We start from the raw sequence: 20,678 nt of genomic DNA, 5'->3' as shown, positions 1-20,678 counted from the left end.
AAAGGGCTCCCCAGAGCCATACACCTGCCCCGTGAAGCAGTTAGAATTCAAGCTGAAGACTTTCCGTACCTGCACCAGGTAACAGCTGTCATTTGTATATGGTGTACCTTGATGTCTTCATCACATTTGTGAGGAGGTTTAATGTCAGCATAACATGCAGGATACAGAGGTAAAGCATTAAGATAGTTAGTGTGTAGAGGGATCAAAAGGTTTGTGATGGAGAGCTGATGCATTTCTCTCCGTACCTCTGAAGCTGTGGAGTTATAGTGTATGGTCAGGAGGATTACAATCACCTGTCACTGAACCTGAGCCAAGACCTGACACACAGCCTGGACCTCTACTTTAAGGTCAGCACTTAGCTTCAACCAAGAGTTAGTGAGTATGTCAAGGAACACTATCATTAATGTCATAATTGTATTGCTATGCTTTGTTACCTAGCCATCTGCGTTAGAGTGTGCATGCAGGGTGTGCTCAGGCAGCATGGCATCTGTGACTAGGCACTTCCTCACGCTGCCCCGGTGAGTCCCCCCATCACCATCTCAGATTACAATTGACAGTCCTGATCTAACTCACCAAACTGGGTTATTGATTTGACTACAAGACTGATGCCTTTGTCTGTGTGAATGCCTGCCTGGTCGTCTGTGTATGTGAATGCCTGCCTGGTCGTCTGTTTACGTGACTGCCTGCCTCTGTCCGTCTGTCTGTGTGTGTGAATGCCTGTCTGTCTCTGAGCAGGGTCCTAATGCTTCATATCAAGCGGTTTACTGCAGGCAACTGGGAGCCAGAGAAGGTGGATGATCCCATAGCCATCCCTGCAGAACTGACCCTCCCAGCCGTATGTGGGGCGACAGCCCCTGTCCAGCATGGAGCCAGGTTGGTTTAGACTCTGTTTGGGGACATTGCACATTGGGTAGCCAACACACACCATGATTTTCACACACTAGATATGTATTTTCAATGCCATCAATTTACACAGGGCAAGCTCCATGGGGAAAAACAACATGGACAACACACCTGCAAACTCCCGAAAGGCACCCTTGATAGACCAGGTAGGACATTGTGTTACTGACATCATGCAGAACACTCTCTCATGAAACAGGACTATTGAGGAAAGCAAGTCAGAAGCTGAAGTTAAGAGTATATTTGTTGATAGGTTTCCACTTCACTTTCTGGTTTGCATTTACACTATATTTGATATACCCCCACCAGCTTCAAATTCCTCTGACCAGCTAGAGAAACCAGCTGACAGTGAGAAAGAGCAGCAGGCAGCCGCTGTGGTGAGGAGAGAGAGAGGGAGAGAGAGAGAGAAATAGAGAAAGAGAGAGAGAGATAGAAAAATAGATAACAGATAATTCCATCCAGTTGAGATAGTGGGCGGATCAAGATAAGGCAGTTATAGAAGCCACCCCTATCCTGTAGACAAAATAACAATCCTATTATTAAATGTGTTTCTTTACAGAGACACCAGCCAGACAATATCTACAAATTGTCAAGTGTGATCTCACATCTGGGAGACAACATGTGTACAGGTAAAATGCACGCACGCACACACAATTCTGAAAGCTTAATGTACACTCTATTCTGTTTCCCTTGTTCCCTAGGCCACTACATCAGTGATGTTTTGGACAGCAGTGGCAGTGGGTGGCTCTGCCTGGATGACGCACATGTCTCGAGGACAGATGAGGCCACTGTGCTGAGGGCAACGGCACAGACTGCCTACATCCTGTTCTATGTCTGCAGGTAAGGCTCTAGCCCACACATTTGAGAAGAATGCCACAAATGGAGTCAATCACGACAATGAGTCATCAAGAAAAAAAAAAATTGTTCAAAGCTAGAAAGATGATTAATTGACCACGCATTAAGAGCTATCCCTTTAACCTGTAATCCCTCTGTATGTGTTATTTTCCAGACATTGTATGTACATGTAAGATCTCCCTGTCATTTCTCATTGTAGTGGAGCAGGTGAAGGAGACCAGGCCCCTCACTACTAGGAGAAGCACTAGGAGAACCCATCGTTAGGGGCACAGCGCTAAGGGACCACCTGGAGTAGCACCTACCGCACACCAAGAAACATCAGATTCATCGAATTAGGATGCCCTAGACCACCATCAAGCTGCCTTAGACCACCATCAAGCTGCCTTAGACCACCATCAAGCTGCCTTAGACCACCATCAAGCTCCCCTAGACCACCATCAAGCTGCCCTAGACCACCATCAGGCTGCCCTAGACCACCAGAAGAAACAGCCTACATCACTGTAGGCTATCCACTGTATGTTTACAATTATATAAATATAAAACATCTCACCTACCTAGTGCAATTCATTTTCCTTTACTGTACATGGTAGTTAATAACTGTACCTACAGTGCATTCAGAAAGTATTCAGACCCCTTGACTTTTTTCCACATTTTGTTAAGTTACAGCCTTATTCTAAAATGGATTAAATTGTTTTTCTTCTCATCAATCTACCCCATAATGACAGCAAAAACAGGTTTTTAGAATTTTTTGCAAATTTATAAAGAAAACAAAAAGCTTAACTATCACATTTACATAAGTATTCAGACCCTTTACTCAGTACTTTGTTGAAGCACCTTTGGCAGCGATTACACCCTCGAGTCTTCTTGGGTATGACGCTACAAGCTTAGCACACCTGTATTTGGGGAGTTTCTCCCATTCTTCTCTGCAGATCCTCTCAAGCTCTGTCAGGTTGGATGGGGAGAATCGCTGCACAGCTATTTTCAGGTCTCCAGAGATGTCAATCAGGTTAAAGTCTGGGCTCTGGCTGGGCCACTCAGAGACTTGTCCCCAAGCCACCCCTGCGTTGTCTTGGCTGTGTGCTTATGGCCATTGTCTTGTTGGAAGTTGACCCCTTCGCCCCAGTCTGAGATCCTGAACGCTCTGGAGTTTGGTTTTCATCAAGCATCTCTCTGTACTTTGTGCCGTTCATCTTTCCCTCGATTCTGACTAGTCTCCCAGTCCCTGCTGCTGAAAAACATCCCCACAGCATGATGCTGCCACCACCATACTTCACCGTAGAAAGGGTGCCAGGTTTCCTCCAGATGAGACGCTTGGCATTCAGGCCAAGGAGTTCAATCTTGTTTCTCATGGTCTGAGAGTCTTTAGGTGGCTTTTGGCAAACTCCAAGCGTGCTGTCATATGCCTTTTGCTGAGAAGTGGCTTCCGTCTGGCCACTCTACCAGAAAGACCTGATTGGTGGAGTGCTGCAGAGATGGTTGTCCTTCTGGAGGGTTCTCCAATCTCCACAGAGGAACTCTGGAGCTCTGTCAGAGTGACCATCAGGTTCTTGTTCACCTCCCTGACCAAGGCCTTTCTCACCTGATTGCTCAGTTTGGCCAGGCAGCCAGCTCTAGGAGTCTTTGAGGTTCCAAACTTCTTCAATTTAGGAATGATGGAGGACAATTCCTTCGACCTCATGAAACTGGCTCTCATGAGGACCGCAACAGGAAAGGAAGACCCAGAGTTACGCTTAGTGGGAAAGGAAGACCCAATCGGGTGATTGTGGAGGCCAAGTCATCTGATGCAGCACTCTATCACTCTCCTTCTTGGTCAAATAGCCCTAACACAGCCTGGAAGTGTGTTGGGTCATTGTCCTGTTGAAAAACAAATGATAGTCTCACTAAGCGCAAACCAGATGTGATGGCGTATCTCTGCAGAATGCTGTGGTAGCCATGCTGGTTTCCTTTAGTAGTGGTTTCTTTGCAGCAATTCGACCATGAAGGCCGGATTCATGCAGTGTCCTCTGAACAGAGGACACTGCTTGGTTTTTGTTCTGACATGCACTGTCAACTGCGGGACCTTATATAGACAGGTGTGCCTTTCCAAATCATGTACAAGTATTTCTGGTTTTTATTTTGTATAAATTTGCTAGAATGTCTAAAAACCTATCTTCACTTTGTCATTATGGGGTATTGTGTGTAGATTGATGCGGATTTGCAATTTTTTTTAATCCTTTTTGAATAAGGCTGTAACGTAACAAAATGTGGAAAAAGTCAATGGGTGTGAATACATTCCGAATGCACTGTATAAGAGGCAATCTCTATCATTCATTCATGTTGAGTAAAAAGTGGAAAAAGTTAATAATATTAAAACAATATTGTGTGTCTGTGCACAGTCTATCTACGCACTCCCTCAGGATTTGAATGTAACCACAAATACAATAAAGTAATGGAGCAATGAATGGCAATGTAACAGACCATACATCACTGATCAGTTTGGAAGACAGTCTTGACCCACAACTACTGTGGGAAAGACTAAGAGGACATCAGAGCTGGGGGCTCTGCGACTGGAGGTGTGGGCTCCTCTGGGGGGATAGGGATGGCTGCAGGGGCCGGGCCCGCAGACGACCCAGAGTCCTGGACAGGGGCCTTGGGTGCCTCTGAGGAAGGTGTTGAAGCAGCTGTGGCAGACTTTGCCTAGTTCCAGAGGAGATATAAACAGGCTATTACTGTCATCTATGCAGACAATCATGTAACCCAAAACAGGTGGGTGCAGCTCATTATGAGCCATAGTAAAATGGATTAGGGAAATGTACCTTCGATACCATAACTACAACGAAATCTTCTCGTCAATTTCGTAGTCTTTAATAGGTGTGTCATCTTGCAGGATTTTGCCAGCATATATGAGCTTCTGTCCAGACACTGGGAAGTTATCTTTCCCCCTCTCTGCTTCTATCTTCTCCTTCAGTGCCTTCACCTGTTGAAACCAAAAATAAGCTGTTCAGCCTTGCTTTAATTGTTAAACACAGTGCAACCAAAAAGTTGCTCGCTAACACTGACTGTTTGAATTGCCCAACTTTTTACATTGCGGTTTACCTTACATGATGTAGCTAGCTAGCCATTTTCACTCGTTATGACCTAGCTAGTAAATGTCTGCTAGAATATTGCTGATTAATCGTCCAACTAGACTTGCATAGACTAAAATAGATAACGTAGTTAGCTAGCTAGCTAGTAATATGGCTGTCTAGCTAACGCTAGATAGTTGGCTTAAGCTGACATTAACGCGATGAGGGATAACTAACGTTGGCTAGTCATGTAGCAAGCTGATGTTTTAGCGGAGAATAATTTACCTAGCTAGCTAATAATGAGACTCAACATTAGATTAGCAAATTGACACACATTAGCTTGCAAGCTAGTTTGCTTTAGCTATGTGTAATATTCATATGTGAATACATACTGAATTATAATTGGATGCATTTTACCGCCGTATCATACTGTGCGGTGATTGGTTAAGACCACCCAGACGGTTAGGTCATGGTCAGTTGATCGTGGTTGGAGATAGGCGAACATGCAGTTGTAGCTAGTTAATAAAGAGTTATGTTAAGAACATCCTGTAGTTCTGCGTTTTATTATTTTGTACAAAGCGTACAAAACAAGACATGGTGTCAGAGTAAATGGTCTTAAAATATGGATTTTTCTGGAGTTCCTTCACCTCGAATGGACTGGGAGTCTACAAACTTACCCGATGCATGGCGTAAGTACAAACAGCATGTAGAGCTAATGTTCACGGGTCCTCTGAAGGCAAGAGGAGAAGAGGAAAAGTGTAGCTACCTGCTCCTCTGGATCGGTGAAAAAGGGAGAGATATTTACAACACATGGACACTTATACCGAGGCTGAATCAAAGGTACTGAAAACATACTACGATCGTTTTGAAGCATATGTTGTGCCGAAGACTAATACAATTTTCGCTAGGTACAAATTCCATGAGAAAGTACAGGGAGCTAGCGAGTTTTTTGAACAGTTTGTGACTGAGCTGCGTCTGCTTGTGAAAGACTGTGATTATGCAAACAAGGATGAGATGGTCAGGGACCGTATTGTATTTGGAATACACTCACCGCGAGTGAGAGAGAACGTTTGAATGTTGGATCTGAGCTAACGCTAGACCAAGCTATCGACATAGCCAGATCTCACGAGCTAGCACAGGCTCAGATGAAAACCATTTCGCGCCGCAGCACGAGCGCATCACGTGAACAAGCAGTGCACGCAGTCAGACATCAAAGCACACCTCCGGTGCCCAGAGAGCGCGTTTCAGAACGGAGAGAGACATAACTCCAAAACAGAGCGACACAGACTCAAAACGCCCCAAAACATGTGGATATTGTGGATACAAAGTGCATGGCGAACAAGGAAATTGCCCAGCTAAAGGCAAACAGTGTACTAAATGTGGTAAATGGAATCACTTTGCAAAAGTGTGCAGAGCTTACCGTGGAAAAACAGTACACACAGTGAGTGAAGATGAAATGTCAATCAAAGAGTCAAATGATGATGAACTGTTTATTGATTCAGTGACACAAAAAAGTCACATATCAGAGACGGAGCAAGCCTTTGCTGACATTGAGATAGGAATACAAGGCACAAAGCTAAAGTTCAAACTAGACACTGGTGCACAAGAAAACATTATTCCTCTGAATAAGTACAGCAGCTTGACATCTGAGTGCGAGCTACAGCCCACCATGCGCAGACTGACTGGTTATGGTGGTGAACAGCTCCCAGTAAAAGGCACATGCACTTTCAAATGCAAATACAAGGAAAGTGACATGATGTTGGACTTTTACGTTGTTGACACTAGAGCACCTGCAGTGCTAGGTCTTAAAGCATGTTTAGACATGGACCTCATCAAGCTAGTTTTATCAGTAACAGCACCAGTAGAGACAGGAAATGTACTGGAGGAGTTTGCTGATGTCTTTACAGGAATAGGATTATTCCCAGGAGAATGTACCATTCACCTTGACCCAGACGCAACCCCTGTGGTCTACCCCCCGAGAAAGATTCCCCTTGCTCTCCGTGCCCGTCTGAAGAAAGAGTTGGAGAGCATGGAGCAATCTGACATAGTCACCAAGGTTACAGAACCGACTAACTGGGTAAACGCGTTAGTGGTGGTGGAGCAACCACGCACAGGCAAGCTCCGAGTATGCCTCGACCCAAGAGACTTGAACAAGGCTATCAAACGGCCCCATTACCCTTTAACGACGCTAGATGGTATCACACACAAGCTAGCGGGAGCACACTACTTCAGTGTCATGGACGCTAGATCAGGCTACTGGGCTATCAAGCTCACAGAAGAGTCATCTAAGTTCACAACATTCAACACACCGTTTGGACGCTACAGGTTCTGTCGCCTGCCTTTGGGATTATCTCAGCCCAAGACGAGTTTCAGCGAAAGATCGACGAAATGTACGAAGGCCTCGACGGAGTTGTGGCAATTGTGGATGACATCCTTGTTTATGGTCGAACCAAAGAGGAGCACGACCCAAAACCTCCGCGCGATGCTGCAAAGGTCCCGCGAGAGAGGAGTCCGGCTCAACCCCGAGAAGAGCACAGTCAGCGCTACAGAGGTCAGCTACTTCGGACATCTTCTCACAGCAACTGGAATCAAGCCGGATCCACAGAAGATCTCAGCCATAAAAGAAATGGAGCCACCAAAGAACCGTGCAGAGCTGGAAACAGTGCTTGGCATGGTCAACTACTTAGCCAAGTTCGCACCCAGCTTCTCCAATGCTAATGCACCCCTGCGTCAACTGCTAAAGCAGTCCAGTGAGTTCTTTGGGACAAGCAACACGACATTGCTTTCCAGAATGTGAAAGACTTGATCACGAAGAGAACCAGGACCAATCCTTGCCTACTACGACCCCAACAAAGAGCTCAGACTCCACGTGGACGCATTGAAGTATGGACTAGGTGCAGTGCTACTGCAAGAAGGAAAGCCCATCGGCTACGCTTCCAAATCTCTCACAGACTGTGAAATCAACTACGCTCAAATCGAAAAGGAGCCCTATGCCATTCCTGTTCGGATGTAAACGTTTCCATCAGTACGTATATGGACGACAAGTCATTGTGGAATCCGACCACCAGCCCCTTGAGTCAATCATGAGGAAAACCACTAGCTGCAGCCCCGCCAAGGCTACAGAGAATGATCCTTCAACTACAAAAATACGACTTCACAATCACTCACCGTCCAGGCAAAGACATCCCTGTCTCAGACACACTCTCCAGGAAGTTTCTTACCTACAAGGACAGCAGCCTCAGTGAGGGCATGGACATGCAAGTGCACACTGTGTACAGCAACTTACAGTTAGTGACACGAAACTGAAGGAGATCCAAGCAGAAACAGACAAGGACTCACAACTCACACAGCTGAGGAAAGTCATACAGGATGGATGGCCTGAGGAGAGGAGAAAATGCCCTCAGAGCGTCTCAGAATTCTGGAACCATCGTGATGAACTATCACAGATCAACGGAATCCTTTTCAAAGGAGAGAAAATCATATTCCTACCAGTCTCAGAGAAGAGATTTTGACAAAGATCCATGCTGGACACATGGGCATGGAAAAGTGCAAACAGAGAGCAAGGGACATTATGTTTTGGCCTGGAATGTGCAAACAAATAGAGGACATTGTTGGTAGATGCACCATCTGTCTTGAAAGATGCCCCTCAAACACCAAAGAGCCAATGTCACCTCACTGTATCCCAGACCGACCCTGGCAGGTCGTGGCAACCGATCTGTTCATCTGGAACAACGAGGACTACATCGTAACAGTGGACGACTACAGCAGATACTTCGAACTCGACAAGCTTCACAGCACCACATCTGCAGCTGTGATACACAAGCTGAAAGCAGCCTTTGCCAGGCATGGCATTGTAGAGACTTTAATATCTGACAATGGGCCCTGTTACAAATCAAATGAGTTTGAATCCTTCACAAAAGCATGGGAGTTCACACATGTCACCACAAGCCCACATTACCCTCAAAGTAATGGCCTTAGCTGAAAATCTGTGCAGATTGCTAATCACTAATGGACAAAGCAAAGCAGACAAGAGAGACCCCTACCTCAGTCTCCTTGAATACCGCAACACTCCAGTTGACAACTTCAAATCACCAGCCCAGCTGTTGATGAGCCGCAGACTTCGCTCAACCTTCCCAGCACCAACCAGCAGCTGCAACCTGAGGTCGTCAGCTACAAGGAAATGCATGAAAAACGTGCACAGAGACAACAACAACAAAAGCGATACTACGACAGGTCAGCTAGACCACTGCCACCACTGATCGACGGAGAGTCAGTTAGAATCCAAGAGCATGGCCTCTGGAAGCCAGCAGTCGTCATCCAGCCAGCTGACACTGAACGTTCATATCACATCCGCACAGCAGAAGGAGCAGTGTACCGCCGCAATCGTCGTCACTTACTGAACACAAAAGAACAACACACTGATGAGATGAACTGTTCCCCTGAAAGAGAACGTGATGGACTAAAAACACACACAGCACAACATACACCACACTTACCTGCAACACCACAAGAGCTGTTGACTGACACAGAAGCATGCTCAACATCATATCGCACAAGGTCAGGAAGAGAGGTCAAGCCCAGAGCTGTCCTCGACCTGTGAAATGTCAAAGGGTGTAGGCGGATCGCTGCCCTAAAAGAGTTCCAGACTGTAAATTTGTTATTGAAAGTTCACTTGACATGCTTTGGTATTGTATTTGTTTGAAATGTAAGATGTTATTTCTACAGTGAAAGCTGAGTTGCTGAGAATCCCTTGTTTGAAAAGTAACAGTATGTTGGATCATTGTTTCAGAGTCTGTTGATTCAGTTGGTGTATTATGCAATATAAATGGTTACTTACCTTGAGTTCAAACTACAGAGCATGTTTTCAAAAGAAAAGCTTAGAATATGTAAAACATTTGTATTTTGTTTTAAAAGAAGGGGGATGTAATATTCATATGTGAATACATACTGAATTATAATTGGATGCATTTTACCGCCGTATCATACTGTGCGGTGATTGGTTAAGACCCACCCAGACGGTTAGGTCATGGTCAGTTGATCGTGGTTGGAGATAGGCGAACATGTAGTTGTAGCTAGTTAATAAAGAGTTATGTTAAGAAACATCCTGTAGTTCTACGTTTTATTATTTTGTACAAGCGTACAAAACAAGACACTATGTCATGCTGGAAAGCTAAGACTAAGAACTAGCTAGTTAGCTAATGCTAGGGGTGTCAATAACGTCTAGCTAGCTAGCGTTAGCCTGTTAGTTGTATTATCCGAATTGATAATCTGGGACCAATTCATTTGGTCTTTTCGTGCAATTAACAAGAAAGATAGTTAGCAAGCGGGCTAGATAAAATGAACAAATGGGCACTACCGTTTGATCTGGGTCTATGTCAATTTGAATGGTCTGCTGTTGCAGTGTTTTTTAGCGTGATTTGCATTGTTGCGGTAGCTAACGCTGTTTTCCCCTAGCGCTTCGATTACAGCTGTGTTTTAAAATATTCAAAAGTAAAACAGAAACTACATTTAACCACAAGTTCAAGCGAGAGAATATTTATCCATGACCATGAGATGTGTCCATGAGCACTCAGAAAATCGCCATCTTTGGATGACACAAAACTCAGAAGTAGGTGCAGCGTAACGGTTTGCTGCCCAACTTGCAAGCCTCGAGCGCTCTCTGAGTCTGATTGCTACAACTCACTAACTGGTCAATTCATATGAATACCCGGTGAAATCACACACCTGGGGTGCCAGTTCATCCAGGTGGTAGTAGGATCTACAGTCTACTTTGCGAGAACAAATGATGCTTTTGCATTATGGCATGATCTGTTGACAGTTGACCGGTGCGGTGGCGACCCAACTGGGGTGTACAGAACAGCAAAATTACAACAAATGTACTAACGTTAGTATTTTTGTTTAGTTACAGTCACTAGGCAGAGTGGCACCTTTTCAAGAGGTACGGTCAGAGGTCCTCCTAAATACCCTGATGAAGACAGCTTGTCGGTAGGAACGTTGGATATTAGGTATTCATTATTGAGTCTGAGCTAGAGAGTGCGGGCTCTCCTTTTCTTTTTCAAAGGTCATCCTAACACCATTGCAAAGCTACACGTTCGATCGTATCAGATCAGGCGTCAACTGAAGTGAAATAGGCATTTTACTTTCCATAATAAAATATTACTCTAAAGTATTTTAAGAAGATAGAACCTAATAAATATGTTTTATGTTTACTGTATATTGTATAGGCTGTAAATGTGTCTTTACATTTGTCTGTAGCTGGTTAGCACCAATTCACCGAGTCAAATTCTGTGAATGTGTGAATGTAGGCCACTTGGGCAATACAAGTTATTTTGATTCTGATAGACAGTACTTCGAATTTCCTAGGCTCTTACTATATCCCATACAATCACGCGTCAGTGACCCAGGGAGCATGGGGAGAAAGAGAAGACAAAGTTTCCTCAATAAAAAAACAGGTTTATTGGCAAGAACCTAGTTATTTTGTATATTTATGAAATAGGAATAACTCTGAATACACGATCAATTCATTTTGTAAATTATTTTTCAAACATATTTGGTTTGTTGTGATTTGTGGCTATTTACGCTGGTAACGCGTAGTCAAGCGCATCATAATTTGGTTTATGACATCACAATGTTAATAGGCAAACATATTTTGATGTTCTGCAAATAAGGCATAGTCTACAAATACAGCTGAAATGGGATGTTTTGTGTTGCTGTAAAAGGTATATGTTTAGTCTGGGCTAGAATTGATCTAATTCTGTTACAATTTAGAGTATATTCTATTCTTTTTCAGCTATTTCCTAGTTGTTTCATTGTCTATTTATGTGTCCCATATGGCAGGATTTGGGACAGAGGGTATAACTGTATGGTTACAATGTTTTATTTTTATAAACATTGTATTTTTTGCTATTTGTTAGCCTATGATACAGAATTCAATATGATTGGGCGACAAGTTCTTTATTTTATGGTCAGATCATTGTGGTTTGGGTGTGACCTTTGCTGCTAGTTCAACTATAACAAGGTCTGTTGTGAAGCAAGTAAAATCTTTTAATTTGATTTGTTATGTACTATATTAGCTATATAATGTTTCTCCAAACAGAAAAAGAAGTGCATGAGTTCGCCTCGGGATTGGGAGCCGCTGTCCATCGCGTTCCCAATCCCACCCCAAACTGACGTCATTGGATGCCAGCATGGTAACTGCGTCAGTTTGGAAAAAACCGTGAGAGAAGAACGTAAAGGATCACCACCAACTGATTCTTCCTTTGTCTCTTCTTTCCATTTGAAACCGTTCTACAACATCTCTGACACCCCTCGACCCCCTTGTCTGGCCGAACACCAATCGGCACTGCATCCCCCTCACCCCCTGGATCCCCTGCCAGATCCCCTTCCACTCTCCTCCAGTTCTTCAGCCTCTCTTCCCTCTCCTCTCTCCACCTGTCATCTGTCTCTTCTTCTTCTTCAGAGGAAGGATCACAGCCTCCTCCCCTTTTAGTGCTTCCTCTGTTTCCCTGGCTGTCTCAACTCAGTCATCCTCCTCTGCCCACTCCCCCCAGTCCGCCTGCCCTTCCTCCACAACCCACGTCTCCTCCCCTGCCCCCCAGTCCTCCTCTCCAAACCCCTGGACCACCGTGGAGAGACCAACAAAGACAGTGAGACTGCCAGGTACTGCAGCCTGATATCAAATTTCATGCCAACCAACACCATGATTGAAATGAAAAAGCCAATATAATATAGCTAACCTAATGCATATGTCTGTGTGTCTTTACAGAGATCTTATAAGCTCTGAGGTCAAAGAGATGGGGGCAGTTGTTCCACAGACAAAGAGAACCGGTACCCCGATTTGCTGGCATCGCAGGTCTGTAAACGGGTGCCATACGTGGTGCTATTTTTCTCAATTCATCTTTGACAAAGCTTCTTTCTTACCGCTGTCCGTCTCTCGGTCTCTCTCTGCAGAGGCCTCCATTGACCTGAGGGATTCCTCTGTCTCATTGGAGAGGTAAGTACTGTAGACAATAGCCACCTTCATCTCACTCGACTCTACATAAGAGTGGTCACTCAACACCCATGGACATGGTAAGGAATATCTGTATGCTTGTACATTAAAACAGTGTTCAAACAGATCCGATTGGTGTGGAGCTACTGCTACTGAGGCCTCTAACCAGTCTCTCTTCCTCCAGGCCATTGGTCAGGCCTCGGGAAGCCATGGCTCGCCTCCCAAACCCTGTTCAGCAAGAGTAGCACCCAGCTGGGGGAAGCAGAGCTGCACAGGCGAGGGCGAAGACAACACCAAGCTTCCTTCGGGTAAAACACACACACACCTACTCTTATCTCTGAGCTCTGCTTTTTGTTTTAAATAATTCTGTGTAGTATTCAGAGTTATCTTGCGTTCATGCCTTACAAATCCATTCATTAGTTTACCTTTGGTCCACTGTTCAGATATTAGTGTGTAACTGATGGCTTCTTCCCACAGGTTGCCTAATATTGGCAAACACCTGCTTCATGAACTCTGCTCTGCAGTGCCTGCTGGGGCTGCCCAGCATTGTGCAGAGACATCCTGAGACAGCAGGACACTTGGAGTTCCTCCCCCTCCTCTAAACTGCTATGGTATACAGCCTCGCTTTCACTCTCCTGTCCCACCTGTACACACACTGACCCACCCCTCTAGACGCTTATAGTTACAGTACACAAGTCCCGCCTCAATGTATGTGTCAGTGGAGGCTGCTGAGGGGGAGGACGGATCGTAATGATGTCTGTAATGGAGCAAATGGAATGGCATCAAACACATAGAAACCATATGTTTGATGTATTGATAGCATTCCACTGATTCCGCTCCAGCCATTACCCATTAAGGTGCCATCAACCTCCTGTGGTATGTATGTACAGTATGTATGTATGTATGTATGTATGTATGTATGTATGTATGTATGTATGTATGTATGTATGTATGTATGTATGTATGTATGTATGTATGTATGTATGTATCAATGTATACTAAACAAATATACTGCTCCAAAAAATAAAGGGAACACTTAAACAACACAATGTAACTCCAAGTCAATCACACTTCTGTGAAATCAAACTGTCCACTTAGGAAGCAACACTGATTGACAATAAATTTCACATGCTGTTGTGCAAATGGAATAGACAACAGGTGGAAATTATAGGCAATTAGCAAGACACCCCCAATAAAGGAGTGGTTCTGCAGGTGGTAACCACAGACCACTTCTCAGTTCCTATGCTTCCTGGCTGATGTTTTGGTCACTTTTGAATGCTGGCGGTGCTTTCACTCTAGTGGTAGCATGAGACGGAGTCTACAACCCACACAAGTGGCTCAGGTAGTGCAGCTCATCCAGGATGGCGCATCAATGCGAGCTGTGGCAAGAAGGTTTGCTGTGTCTGTCAGCGTAGTGTGGAGGCGCTACCAGGAGACAGGCCAGTACATCAGGAGACATGGAGGAGGCCGTAAGAGGGCAACAACCCAGCAGCAGGACCGCTACCTCCGCCTTTGTGCAAAGGAGGAGCAGGAGGAGCACTGCCAGAGCCCTAGCAAAATTACCTCCAGGAGGCCACAAATGTGCATGTGTCTTGCTCAAACGGTCAGAAACAGACTCCATGAGGGGTGGTATGAGGGCCCGACGTCCACAGGTGGGGGTTGTGCTTACAGCCCAACACCGTGCAGGTCGTTTGGCATTTGCCAGAGAACACCAAGATTGGCAAATTCGCCACTGGCGCCCTGTGCTCTTCACAGATGAATGCAGGTTCACACTGAGCACATGTGACAGACGTGACAGAGTCTGGAGACGCCGTGGAGAACGTTCTACTGCCTGCAACATCCTCCAGCATGACCGGTTTGGCGGTGGGTCAGTCATGGTGTGGGGTGGCATTTCTTTGGGGGGCCGCACAGCCCTCCATGTGCTCGCCAGAGGTAGCCTGACTGCCATTAGGTACCGAGATGAGATCCTCAGACCCCTTGTGAGACCATAAGCTGGTGCGGTTGGCCCTGGGTTCCTCCTAATGCAAGACAATGCTAGGACCTCATGTGGCTGGAGTGTGTCAGCAGTTCCTGCAAGAGGAAAGCATTGATGCTATGGACTGGCCCGCCCGTTCCCCAGACCTGAATCCAATTGAGCACATCTGGGACATCATGTCTCGCTCCATCCACCAACGCCACATTGCACCACAGACTGTCCGGGAGTAGGCGGATGCTTTAGTCCAGGTCTGGGAGGACATCCCTCAGGAGACCATCCGCCACCTCATCAGGAGCATGCCCAGGCGTTGTAGGGAGGTCATACAGGCACATGGAGGCCACACACACTACTGAGCCTCATTTTGACTTGTTTTAAGGACATTACATCAAAGTTGGATCAGCCTGTAGTGTGGTTTTCCACTTTCATTTTGAGTGTGACTCCAAATCCAGACCTCCATGGGTTGATAAATTGGATTTCCATTGATTATTTTTGTGTGATTTTGTTGTCAGCACATTCAACTATGTAAAGAAAAAGTATTTCATTCATTCAGATCTAGGATGTGTTATTTTAGTGTTCCCTTTATTTTTTGAGCAGTGTATATAAATGCAACATGCAACAATTTCAAATATTTGACTCTGTTACAATTCATATAAGGAAATGAGTCTATTGAAATAAATTCATTAGGCCATAATCTATGGATTTCACGACTGAGCAAGGGCACAGCCATGGGTGGGGCTGGGAAGGCGTAGGCCCACCCACTGGGGAGTTAGGTCCAGTCGATCAGAATGAGATTTCCCCCACAAAAGGGCTTTATTACAGACAGAATACTCCTCAGCACCCCCTCAGACGATGCCGCAGGTGAAGAAGCTGGATGTGGAGGTCCTGGGCTTGTGTGGTTACACGTGGTCTGCGGTTGGGAGGCCGGTTGGACGTACTGCCAAATTCTCTAAACAATGTTGGAGATGGCTTATGTTATAGAAATTAACATTCAATTCTCTGGCAACAGCTCTGGTGGACATTCCTGCTGTCAGCATGCCAATTGCACACTCCCTCAAAACCTGTGACATCTGTGGTATTGTGTTGTGTAACAAAACTGCACATTTTAGAGTGGCCTTTTATTGTCCTCAGCACAAGGTTTACCTGTGTACCTGTGTGATGATCATGCTGTTTAATCAGCTTCTTGATATACCACCTGTTCAGGTGGATGGATTATCTTGGCAAAGGATAATGCTCACTAACAGGGATGTTAACAAATTTGTGCACAGAATTTGAGAAAAATAAGCTTTTTGTACATATGGAACTTTTCTGTGATCTTTTATTTCAGCTCATGAAACATGGGACCAACACTTCACATGTTGCATTTATATTTTTGTTCAGTGTACTGTATGTATGTATGTATGTATATATGTATGTATACTGTCTTTTGTACACTCTTAGTGCCTCATATGATTTTTAAGATAAAACCACACCCAACTCAGCTACTGATTAACACCAGAGATGATTTCCTGTCACAATCAGGAATCAGTTGAATCATATTTGATCAGAGGCTAAAGTAGAAGCACAGAGCTAATCTGTGGCCAAAGTGAGAGAGTGAAACCTGAATGCATGCTCTTTGTCTCCCTCCACAGCTGCTTTGCCGAGTTACATCAGGCAAGGCTTTCTGGAGGCACTATCAATGCTAAGAAAAAGATGAAAATCCTTCAAACAGTCAAGCGCTGTCTCTCCGTTGTCAATGAGGACTATGAGGACGACGGTGAACAGGTAAGATATTATATGCTAAAAGACTCACTTAACAATAAACCTGGGACACGTGACCATCTTTTTCCTTAACTCTGTTTCAGTTGTAGTTGTTGATGTATTTTCTGTTTCTTTCCCATTCTTCTCTTAGGATGCCCATGAATGTGTGTTGCTCCTCCTCTTTCAGCTGAAGGAGGAGGGTATGGCATTAAAGGGCTCCCCAGAGCCATACACCTGCCCCGTGAAGCAGTTAGAATTCAAGCTGAAGACTTTCCGTACCTGCACCAGGTAACAGCTGTCATTTGTATATGGTGTACCTTGATGTCTTCATCACATTTGTGAGGAGGTTTAATGTCAGCATAACATGCAGGATACAGAGGTAAAGCATTAACCTCTTGCGTGTATCCTACCACTGGGGGCGCCACAGCGCATTTTGGAAAAAATTCGTTCCCATTTTCAACGGCCTACTAATCAAACTCAGAAGCTAGGACATGCATATACTTATTTTATATGGATAGAAACACCCTAAAGTTTCTAAAACTGTTTGAATGGTGTCTGTGAGTATAACAGAACTCGTATGGCAGTCAAAACCCCGAGACCGATTGAACCAGGAGTGGGATTCTGAATTGTGGACTCGACTTCACAGCCTTCCCTGTAATTCACAACGTGAAAAAATGATAATTGAGCACTTTCCAGTGCTTCCACTAGATGTCCCCAGTCTTTACAAAGTGTTTTGAGGCTTCTGCTGTCGAAACTCAGTGTAGGAGACGATGAGGCAATTGGTCACAGTAGTAGGGCCATCAGCATTGTGACGTCGGCGGCCGTGTCTGCCCCCACCTTTGGAAACGTTTTGAAACACAATGAAATCGTCCCACTCGAATCTTATTGGCTCTCTTGTTGAAACAGGCCCTGAAGATTAATGTTATACAACGTTTGACATGTTTGAACGAACCTAAAGAAGGGAAAATAGTCATTTTTCGTTAGCCAAGTCCCGCGCCCGTATCAACCTTTGGTTACAGCCTTCGGACGCGCTAACAACATCAAGCTAATGGAACATAAAGGATGGACTTTTTCGACCGAAAATACATTTGTCGTGGACCTGGGATTCCTGGAAGTGCTTTCTGATGAAGACAACTAAAGGTGAGGGATTATTGGCAATATTATACAAGATCAGATGTGATGTGCGATTGTTCCAAGATGGCGACGAGCTAGGCTTTCTAGCTCATTTTCTGAGTATCGCATCCCCTTTTATCTCAGTGTGATTACCCTGTAAAGTTCATTTAAAATCTGTTATGACGGGTGTTTTCAAGAGATATTCATATATAAATCTTAGAATGACAATGTAAAAAAAATAATCGTTTTCGAATAGTAATTTATAAATTTGTAGCACTGTTTCCCGGGACGCATTTTATGGGAAAATAGTTAGTCAACGTCAGGTGCCGATGTAAAATGCTGTTTTTATATAGAAATATGACCTTTATTGAACAAAGATTGCATGCTGTGTGTAACATGATGTCCTAGGTGTGTCATCTGATGAAGTTTGTAAAAGGTTAGTGCTGCATTTAGCTGTTTTTTGGTTATATGTGATGCGTGTGCTTGGTCGGAAAATTCATATGATGCTACTTTTACCATGTACTCCTCTAACATAATCTAATATTGTGCTTTTCCTGTAAAACCTTTTTGAAATCGGACAACGAGGGTCGATTCAAGAGAGGTGGAACTATAAAACGAAATGAGACAGTCCTATATTTGAAAGAAAAAAAAATATTGAATTTCGTTATGCTAATGTCGCTAGGAGTTTTCGCTGGAAAATGATCCCGCTAACGGGATGAGACGCTTAAGTTAAGATAGTTAGTGTGTAGAGGGATCAAAAGGTTTGTGTTGGAGAGCTGATGCATTTCTCTCCGTACCTCTGAAGCTGTGGAGTTATAGTGTATGGTCAGGAGGATTACAATCACCTGTCACTGAACCTGAGCCAAGACCTGACACACAGCCTGGACCTCTACTTTAAGGTCAGCACTTAGCTTCAACCAAGAGTTAGTGAGTATGTCAAGGAACACTATCATTAATGTCATAATTGTATTGCTATGCTTTGTTACCTAGCCATCTGCGTTAGAGTGTGCATGCAGGGTGTGCTCAGGCAGCATGGCATCTGTGACTAGGCACTTCCTCACGCTGCCCCGGTGAGTCCCCCCCATCATCATCTCAGATTACAATTGACAGTCCTGATCTAACTCACCAAACTGGGTTATTGATTTGACTACAAGACTGATGCCTTTGTCTGTGTGAATGCCTGCCTGGTCGTCTGTGTATGTGAATGCCTGCCTGCCTCTGCCCGTCTGTCCGTCTGTCTGTGTGTGTGAATGCCTGTCTGTCTCTGAGCAGGGTCCTAATGCTTCATATCAAGCGGTTTACTGCAGGCAACTGGGAGCCAGAGAAGGTGGATGATCCCATATCCATCCCTGCCGAACTGACCCTCCCAGCCGTATGTGGGGCGACAGCCCCTGTCCAGCATGGAGCCAGGTTGGTTTAGACTCTGTTTGGGCACATTGCACATTGGGTAGCCAACACACACCATGATTTTCACACACTAGATATTTATTTTCAATGCCATCAATTTACACAGGGCAAGCTCCATGGGGAAAAATAACATGGACAACACACCTGCAAACTCCCCGAAAGGCACCCTTGATAGACCAGGTAGGACATTGTGTTACTGACATCATGCAGAACAGCCTCTCATGAAACAGGACTATTGAGGAAAGCAAGTCAGAAGCTGAAGTTAAGAGTATATTTATTGATAGGTTTCCACTTCACTTTCTGGTTTGCATTTACACTATATTTGATATACCCCCACCAGCTTCAAATTCCTCTGACCAGCTAGAGAAACCAGCTGACAGTGAGAAAGAGCAGCAGGCAGCCGCTGTGGTGAGGAGAGAGAGAGAAATAGAGAAAGAGAGAGAGAGATAGAAAAATAGATAACAGATAATTCCATCGAGTTGAGATAGTGGGCGGATCAAGATAAGGCAGTTATAGAAGCCACCCCTATCCTGTAGACAAAATAACAATCCTATTATTAAATGTGTTTCCTTACAGAGACACCAGCCAGACAATATCTACAAATTGTCAAGTGTGATCTCACATCTGGGAGACAACATGTGTACAGGTAAAATGCACGCACGCACACACAATTCTGAAAGCTTAATGTACACCCTATTCTGTTTCCCTTGTTCCCTAGGCCACTACATCAGTGATGTTTTGGACAGCCGTGGCAGTGGGTGGCTCTGCCTGGATGACGCACATGTCTTGAGGACAGATGAGGCCACTGTGCTGAGGGCAACGGCACAGACTGCCTACATCCTGTTCTATGTCTGCAGGTAAGGCTCTAGCCCACACATTTGAGAAGAATGCCACAAATGGAGTCAATCACGACAATGAGTCATCAAGGGAAAAAAAATTGTTCAAAGCTAGAAAGATGATTAATTGACCATGCATTAAGAGTTATCCCTTTAACCTGTAATCCCTCTGTATGTGTTATTTTCCAGACATTGTATGTACATGTAAGATCTCCCTGTCATTTCTCATTGTAGTGGACCAGGTGAAGGAGACCAGGCCCCTCACTACTAGGAGAAGCACCAGGAGAACCCATCGTTAGGGGCACAGCGCTCAGGGACCACCTGGAGTAGCACCTACCGCACACCAAGAACATCAGATTCATCGAATTAGGATGCCCTAGACCACCATCAAGCTGCCCTAGACCACCATCACGCTGCCCTAGACCACCATCAAGCTGCCCTAGACCACCATCAAGCTGCCCTAGACCACCATCAAGCTGCCCTAGACCACCATCAAGCTGCCCTAGACCACCATCAAGCTGCCCTAGACCACCATCAAGCTGCCTTAGACCACCATCAGACCACCAGGACATCAGTCTGCTCTAGACAACACCAGGACATCAGGCTGCCCCAGACCACCAGAAGAAACAGCCTACACCACTGTAGGCTATCCACTGTATGTTTACAATTATATAAATATAAAACATCTCACCTACCTAGTGCAATTCATTTTCCTTTACTGTACATGGTAGTTAATAACTGTACCTACAGTGCATTCAGAAAGTATTCAGACCCCTTGACTTTTTCCACATTTTGTTAAGTTACAGCCTTATTCTAAAATG

At 44.8% G+C, this 20,678-nt stretch overlaps 1 protein-coding gene and 3 long non-coding RNA genes across 6 annotated transcripts; 3 read left to right on the top strand and 1 right to left on the bottom strand.

The window, feature by feature from the left end:
- The first annotated feature begins 1,023 nt into the window (after positions 1-1,023).
- Positions 1,024-2,308, top strand: LOC115200618 (uncharacterized). 3 transcript variants are annotated; one of them, XR_003879547.1, is made up of 4 exons: positions 1,024-1,049; positions 1,460-1,529; positions 1,602-1,740; positions 1,955-2,308. It is a non-coding gene; the product is annotated as an uncharacterized LOC115200618 (long non-coding RNA). The 3 variants fall into 3 exon arrangements; XR_003879545.1 differs by having other exon boundaries at positions 1,460-1,740; XR_003879546.1 differs by lacking the exon at positions 1,024-1,049 and adding an exon at positions 1,067-1,277 and having other exon boundaries at positions 1,460-1,740.
- Positions 2,309-4,058: 1,750 nt separating this feature from the next.
- LOC115200614 (uncharacterized) lies at positions 4,059-10,380 on the bottom strand. Its single transcript, XR_003879542.1, has 3 exons — positions 10,156-10,380; positions 4,551-4,711; positions 4,059-4,431 (listed from the first exon to the last, which is right to left on the bottom strand). It is a non-coding gene; the product is annotated as an uncharacterized LOC115200614 (long non-coding RNA).
- A 2,244-nt stretch (positions 10,381-12,624) lies between these two features.
- LOC115200626 (uncharacterized) lies at positions 12,625-13,017 on the top strand. Its single transcript, XR_003879549.1, has 3 exons — positions 12,625-12,651; positions 12,750-12,792; positions 12,974-13,017. It is a non-coding gene; the product is annotated as an uncharacterized LOC115200626 (long non-coding RNA).
- Positions 13,018-13,344: 327 nt separating this feature from the next.
- On the top strand, positions 13,345-20,201 carry LOC115194864 (ubiquitin carboxyl-terminal hydrolase 37-like). Its single transcript, XM_029754809.1, has 11 exons — positions 13,345-13,400; positions 16,393-16,525; positions 16,653-16,789; positions 18,420-18,513; positions 18,605-18,684; positions 18,887-19,024; positions 19,128-19,201; positions 19,362-19,429; positions 19,598-19,667; positions 19,740-19,878; positions 20,092-20,201. The coding sequence occupies exons 2-11, from the start codon at positions 16,454-16,456 to the stop codon at positions 20,126-20,128; spliced, it is 909 nt and encodes a 302-aa protein (XP_029610669.1). The 5' UTR covers positions 13,345-13,400; positions 16,393-16,453; the 3' UTR covers positions 20,129-20,201.
- The last annotated feature ends 477 nt before the right edge of the window (positions 20,202-20,678 follow it).

The sequence above is a fragment of the Salmo trutta genome, chromosome 1, assembly GCF_901001165.1.
Source record: "Salmo trutta chromosome 1, fSalTru1.1, whole genome shotgun sequence".
In the NCBI taxonomy this organism is placed as follows: Eukaryota; Metazoa; Chordata; class Actinopteri; order Salmoniformes; family Salmonidae; genus Salmo; species Salmo trutta.
This window is presented reverse-complemented; position numbering and strand designations above follow the sequence as displayed.